The sequence below is a fragment of the Sinocyclocheilus anshuiensis genome, unplaced genomic scaffold (genome assembly GCF_001515605.1).
Source record: "Sinocyclocheilus anshuiensis isolate Anshui unplaced genomic scaffold, SAMN03320099.WGS_v1.1 scaffold334, whole genome shotgun sequence".
NCBI lineage: Eukaryota > Metazoa > Chordata > Actinopteri > Cypriniformes > Cyprinidae > Sinocyclocheilus > Sinocyclocheilus anshuiensis.
In genome coordinates this window covers 641,367-656,955 of record NW_015546055.1, presented here as the reverse complement: position 1 = coordinate 656,955, position 15,589 = coordinate 641,367, and the positions used below count along the sequence as shown (strand labels likewise).

At 37.2% G+C, this 15,589-nt stretch overlaps 2 protein-coding genes across 6 annotated transcripts in view; one reads left to right on the top strand and one right to left on the bottom strand.

Moving 5' to 3' along the window:
• The window catches only part of LOC107699259 (ribosomal protein S6 kinase beta-1-like), a 14,088-nt gene extending 6,781 nt beyond the window's left edge, over positions 1-7,307 (top strand). The window contains exons 10-15 of the mRNA XM_016500455.1: positions 4,226-4,333; positions 4,426-4,488; positions 4,595-4,672; positions 4,805-4,912; positions 6,002-6,114; positions 6,733-7,307. Of these exons, the coding sequence (XP_016355941.1) occupies positions 4,226-4,333; positions 4,426-4,488; positions 4,595-4,672; positions 4,805-4,912; positions 6,002-6,114; positions 6,733-6,994 (732 nt within the window). The 3' untranslated portion in view covers positions 6,995-7,307. The remainder of the gene's footprint in view (positions 1-4,225; positions 4,334-4,425; positions 4,489-4,594; positions 4,673-4,804; positions 4,913-6,001; positions 6,115-6,732) is intronic.
• Positions 7,308-8,250: 943 nt separating this feature from the next.
• Positions 8,251-15,589, bottom strand: part of LOC107699260 (RING finger and transmembrane domain-containing protein 1-like) — an 11,953-nt gene continuing 4,614 nt past the window's right edge. For 3 of the 5 annotated variants that reach the window (XM_016500456.1, XM_016500457.1, XM_016500459.1), the window contains 8 exons: positions 12,967-13,412; positions 12,797-12,873; positions 12,220-12,320; positions 11,912-12,065; positions 11,667-11,825; positions 11,513-11,578; positions 11,262-11,363; positions 8,251-11,044 (listed from right to left, as the gene is read on the bottom strand). In XM_016500456.1, coding sequence (XP_016355942.1) covers positions 10,910-11,044; positions 11,262-11,363; positions 11,513-11,578; positions 11,667-11,825; positions 11,912-12,065; positions 12,220-12,320; positions 12,797-12,873; positions 12,967-13,412 — 1,240 coding nt within the window. In that variant the 3' untranslated portion in view covers positions 8,251-10,909. Of the gene's footprint in view, positions 11,045-11,261; positions 11,364-11,512; positions 11,579-11,666; positions 11,826-11,911; positions 12,066-12,219; positions 12,321-12,796; positions 12,874-12,966; positions 13,413-13,512; positions 13,547-13,784; positions 13,953-15,589 lie in introns of those variants that run through there. The other 2 variants (XM_016500460.1, XM_016500458.1) reach the window with 2 other exon arrangements.

Here is a 15,589-nt window from a genome sequence, read left to right as displayed (position 1 = left end):
GCACTCAGTATTCTGGGAAGTTTGTGTGCATTGGGAATCATATTTTTTCAAATAAAGCCAGGGTAACACTCATTTTACATATAGCACAAAGAGAAAATGACATGAATATGACAGTGGGCAAATGCATAAAGTGCAGCATAATTTGAAATCACGATTTTAAAGTTTAAAGCATTCAATTCACACGGACTGACCGTCACACAGAGAACACGCGATCATGCTGGATAAAAATGCACACTTCACAAGATCTCACAGCTGGATTCGACTAAGTTCGCAAGGTTTGTGAAATTAAATGTTCATTAGTCATTCAAAGATTTGTTTAAATGATATTAATGCGTATTTGCTTAATGCTGACGGCAAACGAGAAAGTATTATAATGTCTGCCTTTCTATTACTAATGATATAAAAGCAATCATTATAATACTTTTTGTATACATTAATTCCTTTGTTTAACCGTTCTATCTGATTATTAAACAGACTTCTATCCGTATTAGACAGAACTGTTAACAACGACAGTAAACAAGAGAGAGAATGTGAGCACTGTGTGCTCAGGCGCTGCCGTTCTCACCGCCGTCAAAATAAAAGTCCCGCCTCGAACACATCGGCCAAACAGAAAAACTTATCGGCCGATGCCGATATTTGAAAAAATGCCAAATATCGGCCGATATATCGGTCGACCACTAAATAGAAGTCTGTCTAAAGGCCCCGATACACTTCAAGCGAAATCTAAGAACGAACTGATGTGACATCATTTCGAACAAAATCCGGCCAAAACGTTTTGGGAGTTCGAAACGGCTTGCCAAAGCGTACTTTCCGGAAAAGTTTGTTGCGACTGCAAAACACCTTCGTACTACCATTGGTCCTTGACGATTACTTCATAGGAGGTGTGCGCTGAGGCTCCACCTTCTTTCATGCGAACTCACAAACTCTTCTCTGGGTTCATTTCGTCTGTCGAGTCTTTGGAGGTCAGATTGTGTCCATTCACAATTTGAAGAAAAATTTTGTTTGTCTAACCCTTTACAGTTACGAATGATGTATTACTCTTACCTTTATGAGCAAAAATGACGGTGTATCCACTGAAAAAAAATGCAAGCGATCACGCTGGCGTCTCTATGTCCTGCAAAGCGCGTTTCAGCTTCCACTCTCTGCGCAAACTATTGGATACAGCGCACATTTATCTAGGTTTAACGTCTAAACATTGTTATATGCTTGAACTGTTTTATATCTATAGATTTTATTTTAGTCAAGTCGTGATGATTTGAGAAGGCTAAATTGATCAAGCATATGCTCACTGTCTGCCGCTGGCCGCTTGGTCGTTACTTTAAATGTGTAACGTTAATTAGGCTATGTGAGTACTGCTCATGTCTGAAAATAATATATGAAAAACAAAATTATTTTATATAAAAACATTAGGCTATAGCTTATATTTATTTAGTACATTTTTTAATTAATGTAAAAACTAAAATGAATTGTAAAACTGAAAGTATTTTTTTTAAATTGTGTTCAGCATGGTGGGCCGCATGTGAATTCGTGAATTCGTGGGCCACGGGTTGAGAACCACTGATCTAAGAGGACTGAACGTTCACTTACAATGTTTCAGGAATGACCAACCATGTGTAAAAAATTATGAGTCATTGCTATAATTGACAGTGATAACTGTATTAAGGAACAACACATCTGACAAGCCCATGGCAAAAATAGACCTGTGCATTAAGTGATTCAGACTAAATTCAGAGTAACAAAACTACAGCAGTAACAGTGAATTTGTGCACTTGCTATACTTTATACTTCAGTACTGTAAAAGTACTAAAATTTGTTAGCAAATCCATTTTTTAATAAATCCATGGCAACTGAGCTAATGATTGATCCTCTGCTGCCATCTACTGGTTATAATGGTAATTTCACATAATTTCTGCCAGGAGACACATTTTTGGCTTATTTGTCATGTCATCTTCATGAATGAAAAGTGAATCTTTAAAGTGAATTTTACTGCACAGCTGTGGAGTTGAGAAATAATAAAGGCTTTAAAATATTATGTGTTTAAAAAAATGTGTTCATGACTATGAAGGTAAGTTATTGATTATCAAGAATACCATTATCTAGCATCGCTAGCTAGCCAACGTTAGCCTAAACCAGGGGTCTCCTGGAAGGCCAGTGTCCTTTAGAGTTTATCATAATTTATGGTGTTGCAATTATTTAGTTTCTCAGTTTCTGACAAGAACGAGGCAGGATAGTTTTTTTTGTGAAGGTCTCAAGAGTCTCTACCTATATATACCACAACATCAAATGATGTTTCACCGGAAGTTTACGAGTTGGCTTATCTTTATGCAGAAGTTCTAAAGAACACTCCGTGCATATAGTCAGTTGAATGTGGACAGAAGGAGAGTTCAGCTTCACTGGAGACGCACGATCTACAAACTTTAAACTCATGATCTTTATTTGGCTGTTTTAACCATTGTGTTTTTCAACACATTTGTTGTGGTAAAAATGGGCCACAGCAAAAAGGGAAGTCGTGGCCTAATGGTTAGAGAGTCGGACTCATAACCCAAAGGTTGTGGGTTCGAGTCTCGTACTGGCAGGGATTGTAGGTGGGGGGAGTGAATGTACAGCACTCTCTCCCACCTTCAATACCACGACTGAGGTGCCCTTGAGCAAGGCACCGAACCCCCCAACTGCTCCCCGGGCGCCGCAGCATAAAATGGCTGCCCACTGCTCCGGGTGTGTGTTCACGGTTTGTGTGTGTTCACTGCTGTGTGTGTGCACTTTGGATGGGTAAATGCAGAGCACTAATTCCGAGTATGGGTCACCATACTTGGCCACATGTCACGTCACTTACACTTCACTCACTCACTCACTTACATGATTACAAACTATGTTGTGCTTTATTTATTTCCCCACTGTCATATTCATGTCATTTTCACTGTGTGCTGTATGTTAAATGAGTGTTTCCTTGGCTTTATTTGAAAAAATATGATTCCCAATGCACACAAACTTCTTATGTATTTAAAAAAAAAATGTATTTATTTGTGAAAAATACTGTAATAGGATTACAGAATCAAGAAGTTGTCATCTAAAGTATTAAGTGTGTTTATTTGACATTTATTTTTTAATTCATTTTCAAATTATTTCCAATTTCTTAAATATTAATTAAAATAAATACAAATTTATTCAGCCACTCTGCTCTCTAAGATATCGGCATCGGCTGTCAAATAAACAATATTAGTCAACCACTAATAAATACACTACTGTTCAAAACAGTTTGAGGTAAATGTTTATGAAAGAAGACTTTCATGCTTATAAAGGCTGCATTTTTTTTATCAATACAATAAAAACAGTAATATTGCAATAAAACCTCATAAACCTCCTGCCATTCATGATCAGCTTTAGTTTTCAGATAATTACACAGAGGACAGAGTAACACTTTATTTTGATAGTCCACTTTAGGCATTCTACTACCTATAAATAACTTTGCAACTACATGTCAACTAGCAGTCATTGGAGTATTAGTAGACTGTCTGCTTAATATCTGCTAACACTTTTTGATGGTCGCTCAACAGATGTTCTCTTGACTATAAGTAACTTTGCAAGTACGGCAACTTATTCTACTAACCCTAACCTAACAGTCTACAAATGCTCTAATGAGAGTTAGTTGACATCTAGTTGCAAAGTTACTTACAGTTAGTAGAATGTCTAAAGTGGACTTTCGAAATAAAGTGTAACCATGGACAGACATTGAGTCTTATCGCTAGAACTGGATAAGACTTATAAACACGTGTGAGAATTCACTATTGATAATCTCTGATGAGGTGTTCTATTGATAGAGATTCTGTTGACCTAGTTTGTGAACTCTTTGGACACTGTTTTGATTGTGTGAACCCAAAAATAACGATGATGGAACCTTATTCGAACAGTTTATTAATGTAAATGAATGTAGATAAAAACTGAAACCTAAACTACTTGACCAAAATGAAGCAGACACCTGAACAGTGTATTTGTATGCGCTTGTTTGACATTTAATTCCACAACTATTGGCATTAATACGGAGTTGTTCCTACCAAACAGCTTCCACTTTTCAAGGAGGACTAGATACTAGATATTGAACATAATTTCCTCCCATTCAGACAGATTTAAAAACAAAGAAAGCATTATTGTGAAGATATCAAATACATTTGTGCACAGAGTACAATCTAAGCTTACCCAGACTGCTCTTTAACCTCTTAACTTTCAGGCGCCATTCACCGCAGAGAATCGGAAAAAAACCATAGACAAAATCCTAAAGGGCAAACTGAACCTTCCACCTTACCTCACCCAAGAAGCACGGGACCTTCTGAAAAAGGTAGAGGTCTTAAGGTCAAACAGGTTTCATGCCACTGTGGAATTCTCCTGTTGCTTAACTTACGGGGTTGCGTATGTATGTTTCACACCCAGCTGCTGAGAAGAAATGCATCAACGAGGATGGGAGCAGGTCCTAGAGATGCATTAGATGTCCAGGTATCTGGCCTTATGATATGGTGAACCCATTATCATAAAAGTAGGAGATTGCATATACATATATCGTGGAGTTTTATATATTTTAAAAGCAGATTTTATTTTTAAGGGCCACTCCTTCTTCAGACACATGAACTGGGATGATCTACTGGCTTTTAAAGTTGAACCTCCCTTTAAGCCTTTTTTGGTATGAGATAGTGTTTTCTTTCTCTGTTCAGTCAACTGTTTGCCTCTCTCTTATTGCATGTTTAGAGTTATTATTATAGAGCTCATGATGTGGTATCTGATAATAACTCCTCACAAATCTCTATTTCTGCAGCAATCAGCAGATGATGTTAGCCAGTTTGACTCCAAGTTCACTAGTCAGACTCCAGTGGACAGTCCCGACGACTCGACACTCAGCGAAAGCGCCAACCAAGTCTTCCTGGTCAGTTTGTTGTCCTGGTCACTTTTTAGACTAAATTTATCTCTATACTCTTTAAATATATGGCCTTTGCACAAACACTATACCGCTGTGAGGACTCCAACTGCATTACATTTATCCAAAGTGCATCAATAATAAACTTTTTTTTGTTTATTAGCCAATAACAGATAAATAGAAAGTATTACAAGTCTGATATTACCAGTATTATGGGCTACTGATATTATAGGGTACTATTTTGTATACACTATCATTCAGGAGTTGTAAGATTTTAGTTTTTGAAAGAAGTCTTTTATGCTCACTAAGGCTGCATTTATTTAATCAAAAAGGCAGTAAAATAGTAATATTGTGAAATGTTATTACTATTTAAAACAATTTTATATTTAAATATATTTTCAACTGTGATTTACTCCTGTGATGGCAAAGCTGAATTTTCAAACGAACAGCATTTATTTGCAATAGAAATCTTTTGTAACAATGTACAAGTCTTTACTGTCACTTTTGATCAATTTAATACATCCTTGCTAAATAAAAGTATTAATTTATTTTGAATAAAAAAACTTTTGAATGGTTGTGTAGATAAATAAAATATTAAACAGACTTTTATTATAAACAAAGATGTTCTTCAGACAAATAGAGTAATATTATGCACCTCCAAGGCCTTGTTGTACGTGACACCATAGCCCAAACATAACAAGAACCCGACTGAAGCCTCAAAACTTGTTTATACACCATTTGATCTTAATTATCATCAGCATGCTGTGTAGAGCACTCAAGAGTGTGTATGAGATTAGTTTCTGACTCCCGACCTACATTGTGAGTGTGTGTGTTAGCATTGTGTGTGTGTGTGGTAAATTAGTTCTTTTTGTAGACAAACTTACGAGAAAGGGATAATATCTCTCATCTGGTCCGTATTATTACTGTTTAACTGTTTTTTTCCAGCTCTTAGCGTGACATGTTCTTTTTTTTTTGGTTCATCATAATTGCACATCCTCTACACTCATCAATTTTTTCCCTTTTTTCCCTTTTATTTTGTCTACCCAAACTTTTTTTTATTTTTTATTTAATCTCTTCTCGGATGTCGTCTCTCCTCAGGGCTTTACATACATAGCTCCATCTGTGCTCGAAAACATCAACGAGAAGTTCACTTTTGAGCCAAAATCCCGTTCACCTCGCAAGCTTCTGGGAAGCCCAAGAACACCAGTTAGGTAATGTTTTTCTCATTCCACTGAGATTCGCACAGTTTGCAGTGTGTATAAAGTAGTTCTGTCATGTTTTATGATCTTGTAGGGCTGGGTAAAAAAATACAGAATTTTTTTAACCCAGATTAATCATGGTCTGCATTCAAAGAAACATTAATTTTCAGAAAGAATCTTTCAAAATAAGCTCACATGCTGTGTCTGAATATGCCTGCTCCCATACTATATAACAGGTGAAAAGCAGTATGTGAAAAGAGTAGTATGTCTGAATTAATAGTATTCAAACAGTAGGCGAAAAATACCCAAATGCCTCAATATTTTCTCTATATATATATACAGTATATATACATATATATATATATATATATATATAAAATATATAACAAGATATATATATATATATGTGTGTGTGTGTGTGTGTGTGTGTCCATATACACTAACTAATTGAAATGTGTGTTGATTCCCAGCCCTGTGATTTTGTAGGGAATGACATTGATTTCATTTATTTGGGCTTCAAGTCCAGGGTTGTGTACATGCTGTAACATGTCATGTTTATCCTGGTTTTGCGTTTGTAACTTAACATGAATCGAGATCCATAACCCATGATGCCATACTTGCGTTTTCCAGCCCTATGAAGGCTGAAGGGGAAGACGGTTGGTCTCGGGGTCCACCCTTCCCAGAAGTGCCCACAACCACCTCCTCTCTCCTGCCGCCCACTGATACGCCCATGGAGGCGTCTAATGTGGAGCAGATGGACATTAGCAGCAACATGGAGGTGTCAGCCCCTCTCCCCATCAAAAAACCACTGGGATCCAACACGGGGTCCTTCATGAAACCAGCTCACCCAGCGGGCGGCAGGAGACCCAAGAATCGGAGGATGAATCATTGATGAACGTCTTAATTTTTGTACTTCAGAAATTTATCAAATGACCCAAAAGGCCTTTCTGCACCCAGTTTCTGTCACTTAAACACTTGTCCTCTCTCTACTTGCACCATGGTGAGGTGGTCTGCTGCTTGCTATGAAAAAGAGAGACCACCTTGCACTTTAGGCGACTCTGAGCATGAATTTCACAGTTTATCTTTTATATGCCATGCTCATGCAAAACGTGAGGGAGAATTCATTGTATCTTCTGCTGTATATTTGAAGTTTGGTCTGAGAAACTGAGTTTGAGTCACTTATTGTGTTTTGCTTGACTATGATGTTGGGATAGCTCTAATAGTATTTAAATGGATAAAAAAAATAAAATTAATTCTGTCATGTACTCACCCTTATGTCATTCCAAACCTGTATAACTTGCTTTCTTTTTTCTGTGGAACACGAAAGATGATTTTCTCAGTGTTTTGTTGTTTTAGACCGCTTGACTTTCATTATGTGGACAAAAACAGTTGAATTATGCTTCAAAATTTCTTTTGTGTTTCACAGAAGAACAGAAAGTCATCCAGGTTTGGAACAACATGAGGGTAAATGATGACAGAATTTTAATTGTTGGGTGGATTGCCTTTTAAAATGGCGAGAGAAGATTCGGGTCTACATTCTTGAGGAATCTGTCTGATTTATGATATATTTGATTCCTAATTCATCAACAGTTGTTAGGACCCCTAGAATCACGATGTAGTGCACTTGGAGATCTACAGTCGTTTTAGCCTAACTTGCTAATGATAAACTATGAAGTAAAAAATAAGCTGATTTTTTTTCTTTCGTGTTAGTTCATTTGCTGTAAGTTCATAAGACAGTATTAGATGACTTGATGAAATTATTCTCTTGTTTTGGTTTGTTCTTGATTACATTTAATATTCATACATTCAGGTATGAATCTACCTGCGTTCTGGGCATCAAATCACTGTTTTTCTTTTTCCAACCAAACTGTCTGACCAAAGAATATTAAAAATATTAGATTACTAAATAAAACAGTTTAAATCCTCTTAATCCAGAGTACAGTTACTTATTTGTAAGCCACATCCACAAATGCCATTAATACTGATATGCTGTCACCCATCTGTGAAAACTATTGATTTTAAACAGAATGTTTATTTAATTTTACTTTTCACCCTAGACAGCCAGACGAGTTTTGAAATAGTTTCCTTAACACTTCCCCTATCATTTATTACTTTTTTTATTGATTTTTTCCCCCTGAATGTGTTTAGATTTTTTTTAACCTATTTATTTTTCAGGTGCCATATAGTTTTCTAAACTATGCAAATTATTTATTCTTTATAGTCAAGAATGCTGTTCTGGATTTAGCCTGATTAGTTACATGAACACAGAGACATGCCAACCCTTTTAATTTTTATTATTTAGTACTTCTTTCTATAATGGTGTTGGGGTCAAAGTAATTTTATTAATCTCAAGGACATTAAAAGTTGGGATTTTAAGTATGTTTTCAGGATGTGCACTGTGCACCAGATGAGGGGAAAACCACTGGATTATTTATCGTTCTATTGAATTTTGATTGAATATGCTTGGATGTGGTTAAGGGAAAAGAAGATGATGGAAGAGTAATAAAGTATAAAAATAAACAAAAATCTGTATTTTTTTCATTGTTGTACATAGACATGATTCTTCATGAATATTGGTGCTCTTTCCTTGTATAATAGTTCTTATAGATACAATAAGTATGATAATGTGACTCCAACTGGTGAACACTGAATCTGCATCGTTAAGATTTGCTGTCTGTAAGCAGGGGTTATTTAGACAAAGTCATCACAGGTGGTTTCATGTATTGTGTTTCACAGGCATTCCTGTGCTCGTAGTACTGTGTTATTGTTATCAATGAACGTCTGCGTGTGAGGCTGCGATTGCGTCTGTGTGACCACATTTAAACAATTTCTAAATGGCACACTTTTTTTCCCATGGGAATGTAAAATAGGCTTGTTTTCTGCTTGAGAACATTGTTCTGTTGTGACATTGTAACTGACTGATTGAATGTGATGTTAACCTCAATCCTCAAACTCTAATTTCCATAATGTAGATTGTAATTGTGGTTGGACATTAGGAGGCCATTGCTCTGATTGAACTGTCTGGACTTTGCAGCAGCTTCCATCAAGCTAATAATTGGCTGTACTCTCTATGCACAGGAAGCATGATGGTGAATATCTTACACTATCAGATACAGTGCCTACTGATAAACAACAGGCTGCTGTGCCGTGGCGGTTAACAGCCCGTAATGGCTTCATGTGAATTTTGCCTTCGCATACACAGATATTGACCATTTATTCTATGCAATGCTGTCTGAGAGAGAGGGGTCTGTAATGTGGCATAAATGGCTTTATGTATCACTTCTGTCACTGTCTGATTAGTTGGATATTGACCATTAGCCCATATAATCACTAGACTGGGTTTAAAACCTCTCAAACCATCTTCCACTGATTCTTGCAGTCATGTTGGCATATTAAGACATAACTTGGTGCCAAGTGTTAATGGTCTATTTTTTTGTGTGTGTTTTTTTTATCTTTATTATATGTTCCTTATAAAAATATAATGTGGTGTGTAATTGAGATTTCGAAAAAGTTGACCTGAACCTAATTTTGAAAATCTGTAGTACTCCATTACATTAGAATTGGAACAAATTCTGAAACTTCCTGATTCTAAAGTGAAACGAAAATGCCTGTGAAGAGAATTGAGATGCAGATGAGGATTCATTTTGCATTTTAAATGCTGTGTTTATTACAGTGTCACGTTTGGTTTAAAAAATGAATGGATATAAAGTACAGAATTACATGAGATTGTTTCAGATCTGGTGTTTTGTGATTGCTTGTGTTTATTTTAAAATTAATTTTAATTTAACCTCTAGTGAATTCTACAAAATCAACAAAATTGAATTTGAGCATTTACCAAGCAACCCTGCATTTACTGGACAAAGAATTTCAGTGACACTTTTTAAAGGTTTTTAAAATGTATTTGGTCAAATATACTGGATAAAAATACAATTATAACTGCATACTGTATGATGGTACTAAAATAGATATTTCTTCAACGCTTTGGTTTATTACAATGTAAGTGCAACATGATTAGAAAAATACCATGTATCTGTGAAGGGCCTGAATTACAAATGCATTTAGCAGGTACAGTGACATTTTAATAATTCAAAAGCCATTGTATGTTGTTCAGTCACAAAATTCACATGGTTCCAAAATTCTAATGCTACATCATTTGATAAATCAGTAGTTCAAGTGCAATTACCTCACATTCAGATTATTACTAAAGAAACCAGAATACTGGAACGCAAAATCCATAACTTTTCAAAACTCCTTATTATTGGATTCATAAAAGTGTTTAAGAAAAGTTCAGTTACAAAAACCACAGTATCTGACTATGGATCAAAAAGACCAGTATCTATGAAAAATGAAACAAATTTTTTTTAAATACATTTAGGGAGTCAACAAATGAATTTCTGCTATGTTATTTGTTAGTGTTTTCTCCACAAATACAATATGAAGAAATATATTTGTCTCCACTGTATTCTTCTGCTTACACCCAGAAGGTAATTAGTAATATTGCAAGAACACAAAGAGGAATATAAATTATAAACACTAAGAAATATGGGAGCTCCACATGCAAAATATTAGTATAATAATAATAAGAATACAAGAGCTGCACTTGTCCTTTTGACAAGATATCTATATCTATATATATATATATATATATATATATATATATAAACTCAAACTGGAGCTTTTTCTAGAGCCTTTTGTCTTATAACAAGTGCTGTTTGCTCAACGGAGATGTTTGAGAGGAGAAAACAATCCATATTATGTGGATCCACTGCTGGTCACAACACTGTGTCTCCATCCTTTCGGTGAGATTTCAGTAGATTTGAAAATAAGCTGATGTTGCACCATCTTTCCACTTATGCACCTTGTCTGTGATGACAGTGCGGCACAGGGGGCAGGTCCTCTCCTGGTTAAGCCACTGGGCGATGCACTCCTCACAGAAGATATGCTAGAGACAATCAAACAGTAAATAGTTGACATTTATGCACATGCATTATGTGACATTGTGTATTACTAATTTGTATTTGCTATTTTGTCTTTTTCATGTGGGCTGAGCTTAATTCTGTAATAAATTTTGCCTTCAAGAAGCATTGTGGTTTAGTCTGGGAATGTGGAGGTTAAGGGGGGTTGACATCGGTGGTCAAACTCAAGGACCACATTCTCACCTGACACACGAGGAACCGAGGCTGCTTAAAATCAGCCTGACAGATCGGACAAATGTCACCTGCCTCTCTAACCTGAGCAGGACTGGCTGAAGCTCCGTTCACCTTTACAGACAGGTAGGAACAACATTTTACAGCATATATGGAAAACAAGTCATTTCTGTATAATTTCACTATTTGTCTTACAGATTACCCAACAAATATTTCAGAATAAGGAGAGCAGCACAGGACAGGTAAAAAGCCATCTTTTGTACCTCAGAACTAAAAAAAGTCCGTAATGTTTTTTGCAATGATCCTGACAGTCCATACAAGGCCAAAAGCTAAAAAAGAAACATAATAAGATCAGATTGATGTGTCCTAGTAATGTATTAGTTTCAAACAGTAGCTTATTGTAATGATTGTGTGCACCTTCATTATGAGGTAGAGCAAGGCTAGCAGGATTCCCAGAGTCAGACCCACTGAGGTGTCCATCTCATTGTAGCTGACCAGATAGCGGAACCAAAGCGGGACAGGAGCGATCACCTGATACAACTGACCCACCTCTTCTATGAGCATGTACCACTGACCCTATGGAAAGCAGGATGGATACGGTGAATCTAACGTTCACTTTGATTCAAAACAGCAAATTAATTAATGTTATGAATCATGCTCACCCTTCGCCGGTATGTCATGAGCGGGGAGGGGATGAGGAGAATTAGACACTTAAGCCCCATGAAGAAAAACTTCAAAATGAAGTTAGTCACACCGACGCACCATAAAACCTCCCAAAAGTTCTGCGAATCTATTGTAGCGTTGGCAAAAATGAGGCTGAGGGATGAAACGAAAGAAAGTAAGAGAGAGCCAATGGTATGTATTTGTCATTTAGTGGAGATTAGGTCATTTAGTTGATTTATTACACTAAACCTAGTACATTACAGTTTGTGGTGAAGTGAGGTTTGGTGATGCAATGTAAAGCACTTACCAGCGATAAAGTGACTGAGTGTGAAAAGTGTAGAACACAAGGAGACTGGAGGATGTGAGGAAAAGCAAGAGCCAGGCACAATGCAACTTTGTCCTTCGGTCCTTTACACAGGAGAAAACAAAAGATCTTCAGATTATTTAGTTCAATATATATATTTTACATACATACATACATAAATGTTGCCATTAATTGTAATAATCATTTTTGTATGCACAAGGAGTCTGACAACAGCCAGTGCTCAACACAGAGATCTGATCCTGCCATCTAACTGGCTTAAAACCTTTTTTTTTGTTGTTGTTGTTGTTGGTTAAAATACTAATGGCCTAAGACTTTTGCACAGTACTGTAAGAAGCATTTCTCAAGTTACAGCATTGATTTAAAATAGAAATATTTTGAAACACAAATATATTTACTGTCACTTCTGATCAATTTAATGCAAATTCCTTGTGGGATAGAGTATTAACTACAATTAAAATCTTAATGACCCCAAAAATATATACCCATAACCATACTAAAGAACTTACAAGCACTGATCTTTAGCGTCCATGTTAAATACCAAATAATATGGTGGACTTACGTGGAGAAAGACTTGCGTTTGAATGCTTTTGTTGACATACATAAAAGTGGTAAACAAACCCACTGCAACAGCCAGACCTACAGAAAAACAACAACACAGAAGTGTGACAGGGGACATGAACTTTACACATCATAAGCACTGCATAAACAGCTGTTCTCGCTAACACGTACCCAGGGCATGCTGGATGACTAGTTTCGCACAGAGAATAACTATGAAAGGAAGACTTTTCTTGAGCCAGCGCAGGAGGTAGCGCAGCTCCGATAATGAGCTGCTGGATTCTCCGGATTCCAGGTTCGCCTCGCCACTGTCTGACTCGTGCTCGTGGCTGTGCGTGTGTCTGTGTCCGTGAGAATGGGAGTGGCTGTGGCTCGCTGCTCTCAGCCTCCGCGAGGTCGCGCCACGTCCACTTGTGGACCCCGGTGAGCTGCCTATAGGAACCCTGACATCCTCGTCCGTTTCCGGCCCGCTGGAACTTCCAGCTCCAGGCATTCGGGTGAGCAGCTCCGGCTGCAGGGTTAATGTCAGCCCGCTCCCTCCCTGCGGGCTGGGATCGGTTTGCATCGGATCAGGTGAATCCCTCAGTTTAAACGCTCTTCTAGACTCGCTATATGTTCCTCTGTTGAAAAACAAACCAAATCAGTACATCAGAAGACAAATATAAAACAGGCCAACTCCATGTAAATATAAAGGTGTTTTAATCAAGTAGTAAGAAATACATTTTTTCGAGCTTCATTATCGTTCAGAGTCAGGGTTGCCAGGTTTTCACAAGAAAACCCGCTCAATTGCTACCTAAAACTAAACCAATGGCGTTTTGAGGGGGTCCCCAGTTAAAAATCTCGTTCCAGGGGGTAAAATACACGTTTTTTGGCGGGGTTCCCCTGCTTAAATTCGCATTCCAGGGGATAAATATCATGTTATTGAAGTCGCTTCAACCCGCGGACATGAAAAACAACCCAAACAACAGTGTTAAAGTAGCCCAATTCCGTACTTGGCAACACTGCTCAGAGTGGGTTTCTCTCATTAGCAAGCAGGGAGTGTGAAATAAAAAACCCAGAGTGGAACTATAAAAATGGGGGCCGTGTGGATGGGGACGGGAAATTGCTGTCGCTCCGCTCCAGTGATCCAGTCCGCGCGTTGCTTGGAGACTAGTGATGGCCGCTTTGAGAAGGGTCTGGCTGCAGCTGGCGCTTGCACTCTAAGGCTTGCACTCTCAGACACTTGCGCTTCCGCTAGCGACGTCACTTGCAGTCTTTATTATTTTTTATTTTGTTCTATTTATTGATTACTTTTTGTTTGAATCTCTCAACATTTTACAACAGTAGCCAGGTGGTGAAGACAAGAAAAAAGAAACTAAATTATGAAGTCACTTGCAATCGCCACTTGCACTCTCCTATACCTGCGAAGTCACTTGCAATAGACACAAATCGTGCGTGTTGCCAATGGAGACAAGACGCTGTGGTGGTGATTAAACGATTAAAACCAATTTAGTACTATAACATACGATAAGAATATGAACGCAATGCGCAAAGTCTCTCGTTAAGCGTTTTCCTCCTGTAGAAAAACATAAACACTTAACATGGCGTAATGTATTAAGATGCTATTAAAATATCAAATTAAATATACAGTTTATTAATATAATGACTATGTATATAGTATTTTCCTCCCACACCTTAAAACGTGGCATAATGGACTAAGATGATAAAGACCAAACTCAATGCTCTTCATTATTAAAATATAGCCTAGTCTCCATTGGCAACAGGCACGATTTGTGTCGATTGCAAGTGACGTCGCAGGTATCAGAGAGTGCAAGTGGCGATTGCAAGTGACTTCGTAATTTAGTTTCTTTTTTCTTGTCTTCACCACCTGGCTACTGTTGTAAAATGTTGAGAGATTCAAACAAAAAGTAATCAATAAATAGAACAAAATAAAAAATAATAAAGACTGCAAGTGACGTCGCTAGCGGAAGCACAAGTGTCTGAGAGTGCAAGCCTGAGAGTGCACGTCTGAGAGTGCAAGCGCCAGCTGCAGCCAGACCCTTTTGGCCTCTTTTGAAACACTGCTTCATGAAGCTTCGAAACCTACAAAATATTGACAGTCATTTTGTTTTGTTTTGGAAATATGTATTATTTGATGTCTTAGAGAATAGCAGAGAAAAACACAGTCACGTTTACATGATAAATCTTATTTTTTTACATGCAAAATTTCATATTCACAAATGTAAGTTCTCCTGCAAAAAAACTAGCTTTTTTTCTTTTAGGAAGGAAATGGAGCATTATATTGATACTATATGATTTTCTATGAAACAAAAAGCAATTAAAACGGTGAAAGTTTGTAAACGCTTTAATATTTTTATATAAATTTGTATTTGTATACAAAAAAAAAAAAACTTCGAAACCTTTGTGAATCTACTGTTTCGAAACAGTGGTTCGGAGCACATATCAAAATGCCAAAGTCACGTGATTTCAGTAAACGAGGCTTCGTTACGTCATAACTGTTTCGAAATTTCAATAGTACGCCTTAAAGGGGTCATATGATGCTTTTTTAAAGATCATTATTTTGTGTATTTGGTACAATCAGCTTGTAACACTCCAAAGAGAAAGGAAAACTTGAAATCGCATCATATGACCCCTTTAAGCCAAGTTCTTACTGCATGATTTTAGCCTGATTTTTCACTCGCCGACAGGTTTTTCGAAATCGCAGACAAATGCCCGAAATCGGAGGGAAATCGGTGCTCGTTCACGCGAGTGACAATCACGCAGTGTGAATTATCAAAGACGCGATCTGAGGGAATCG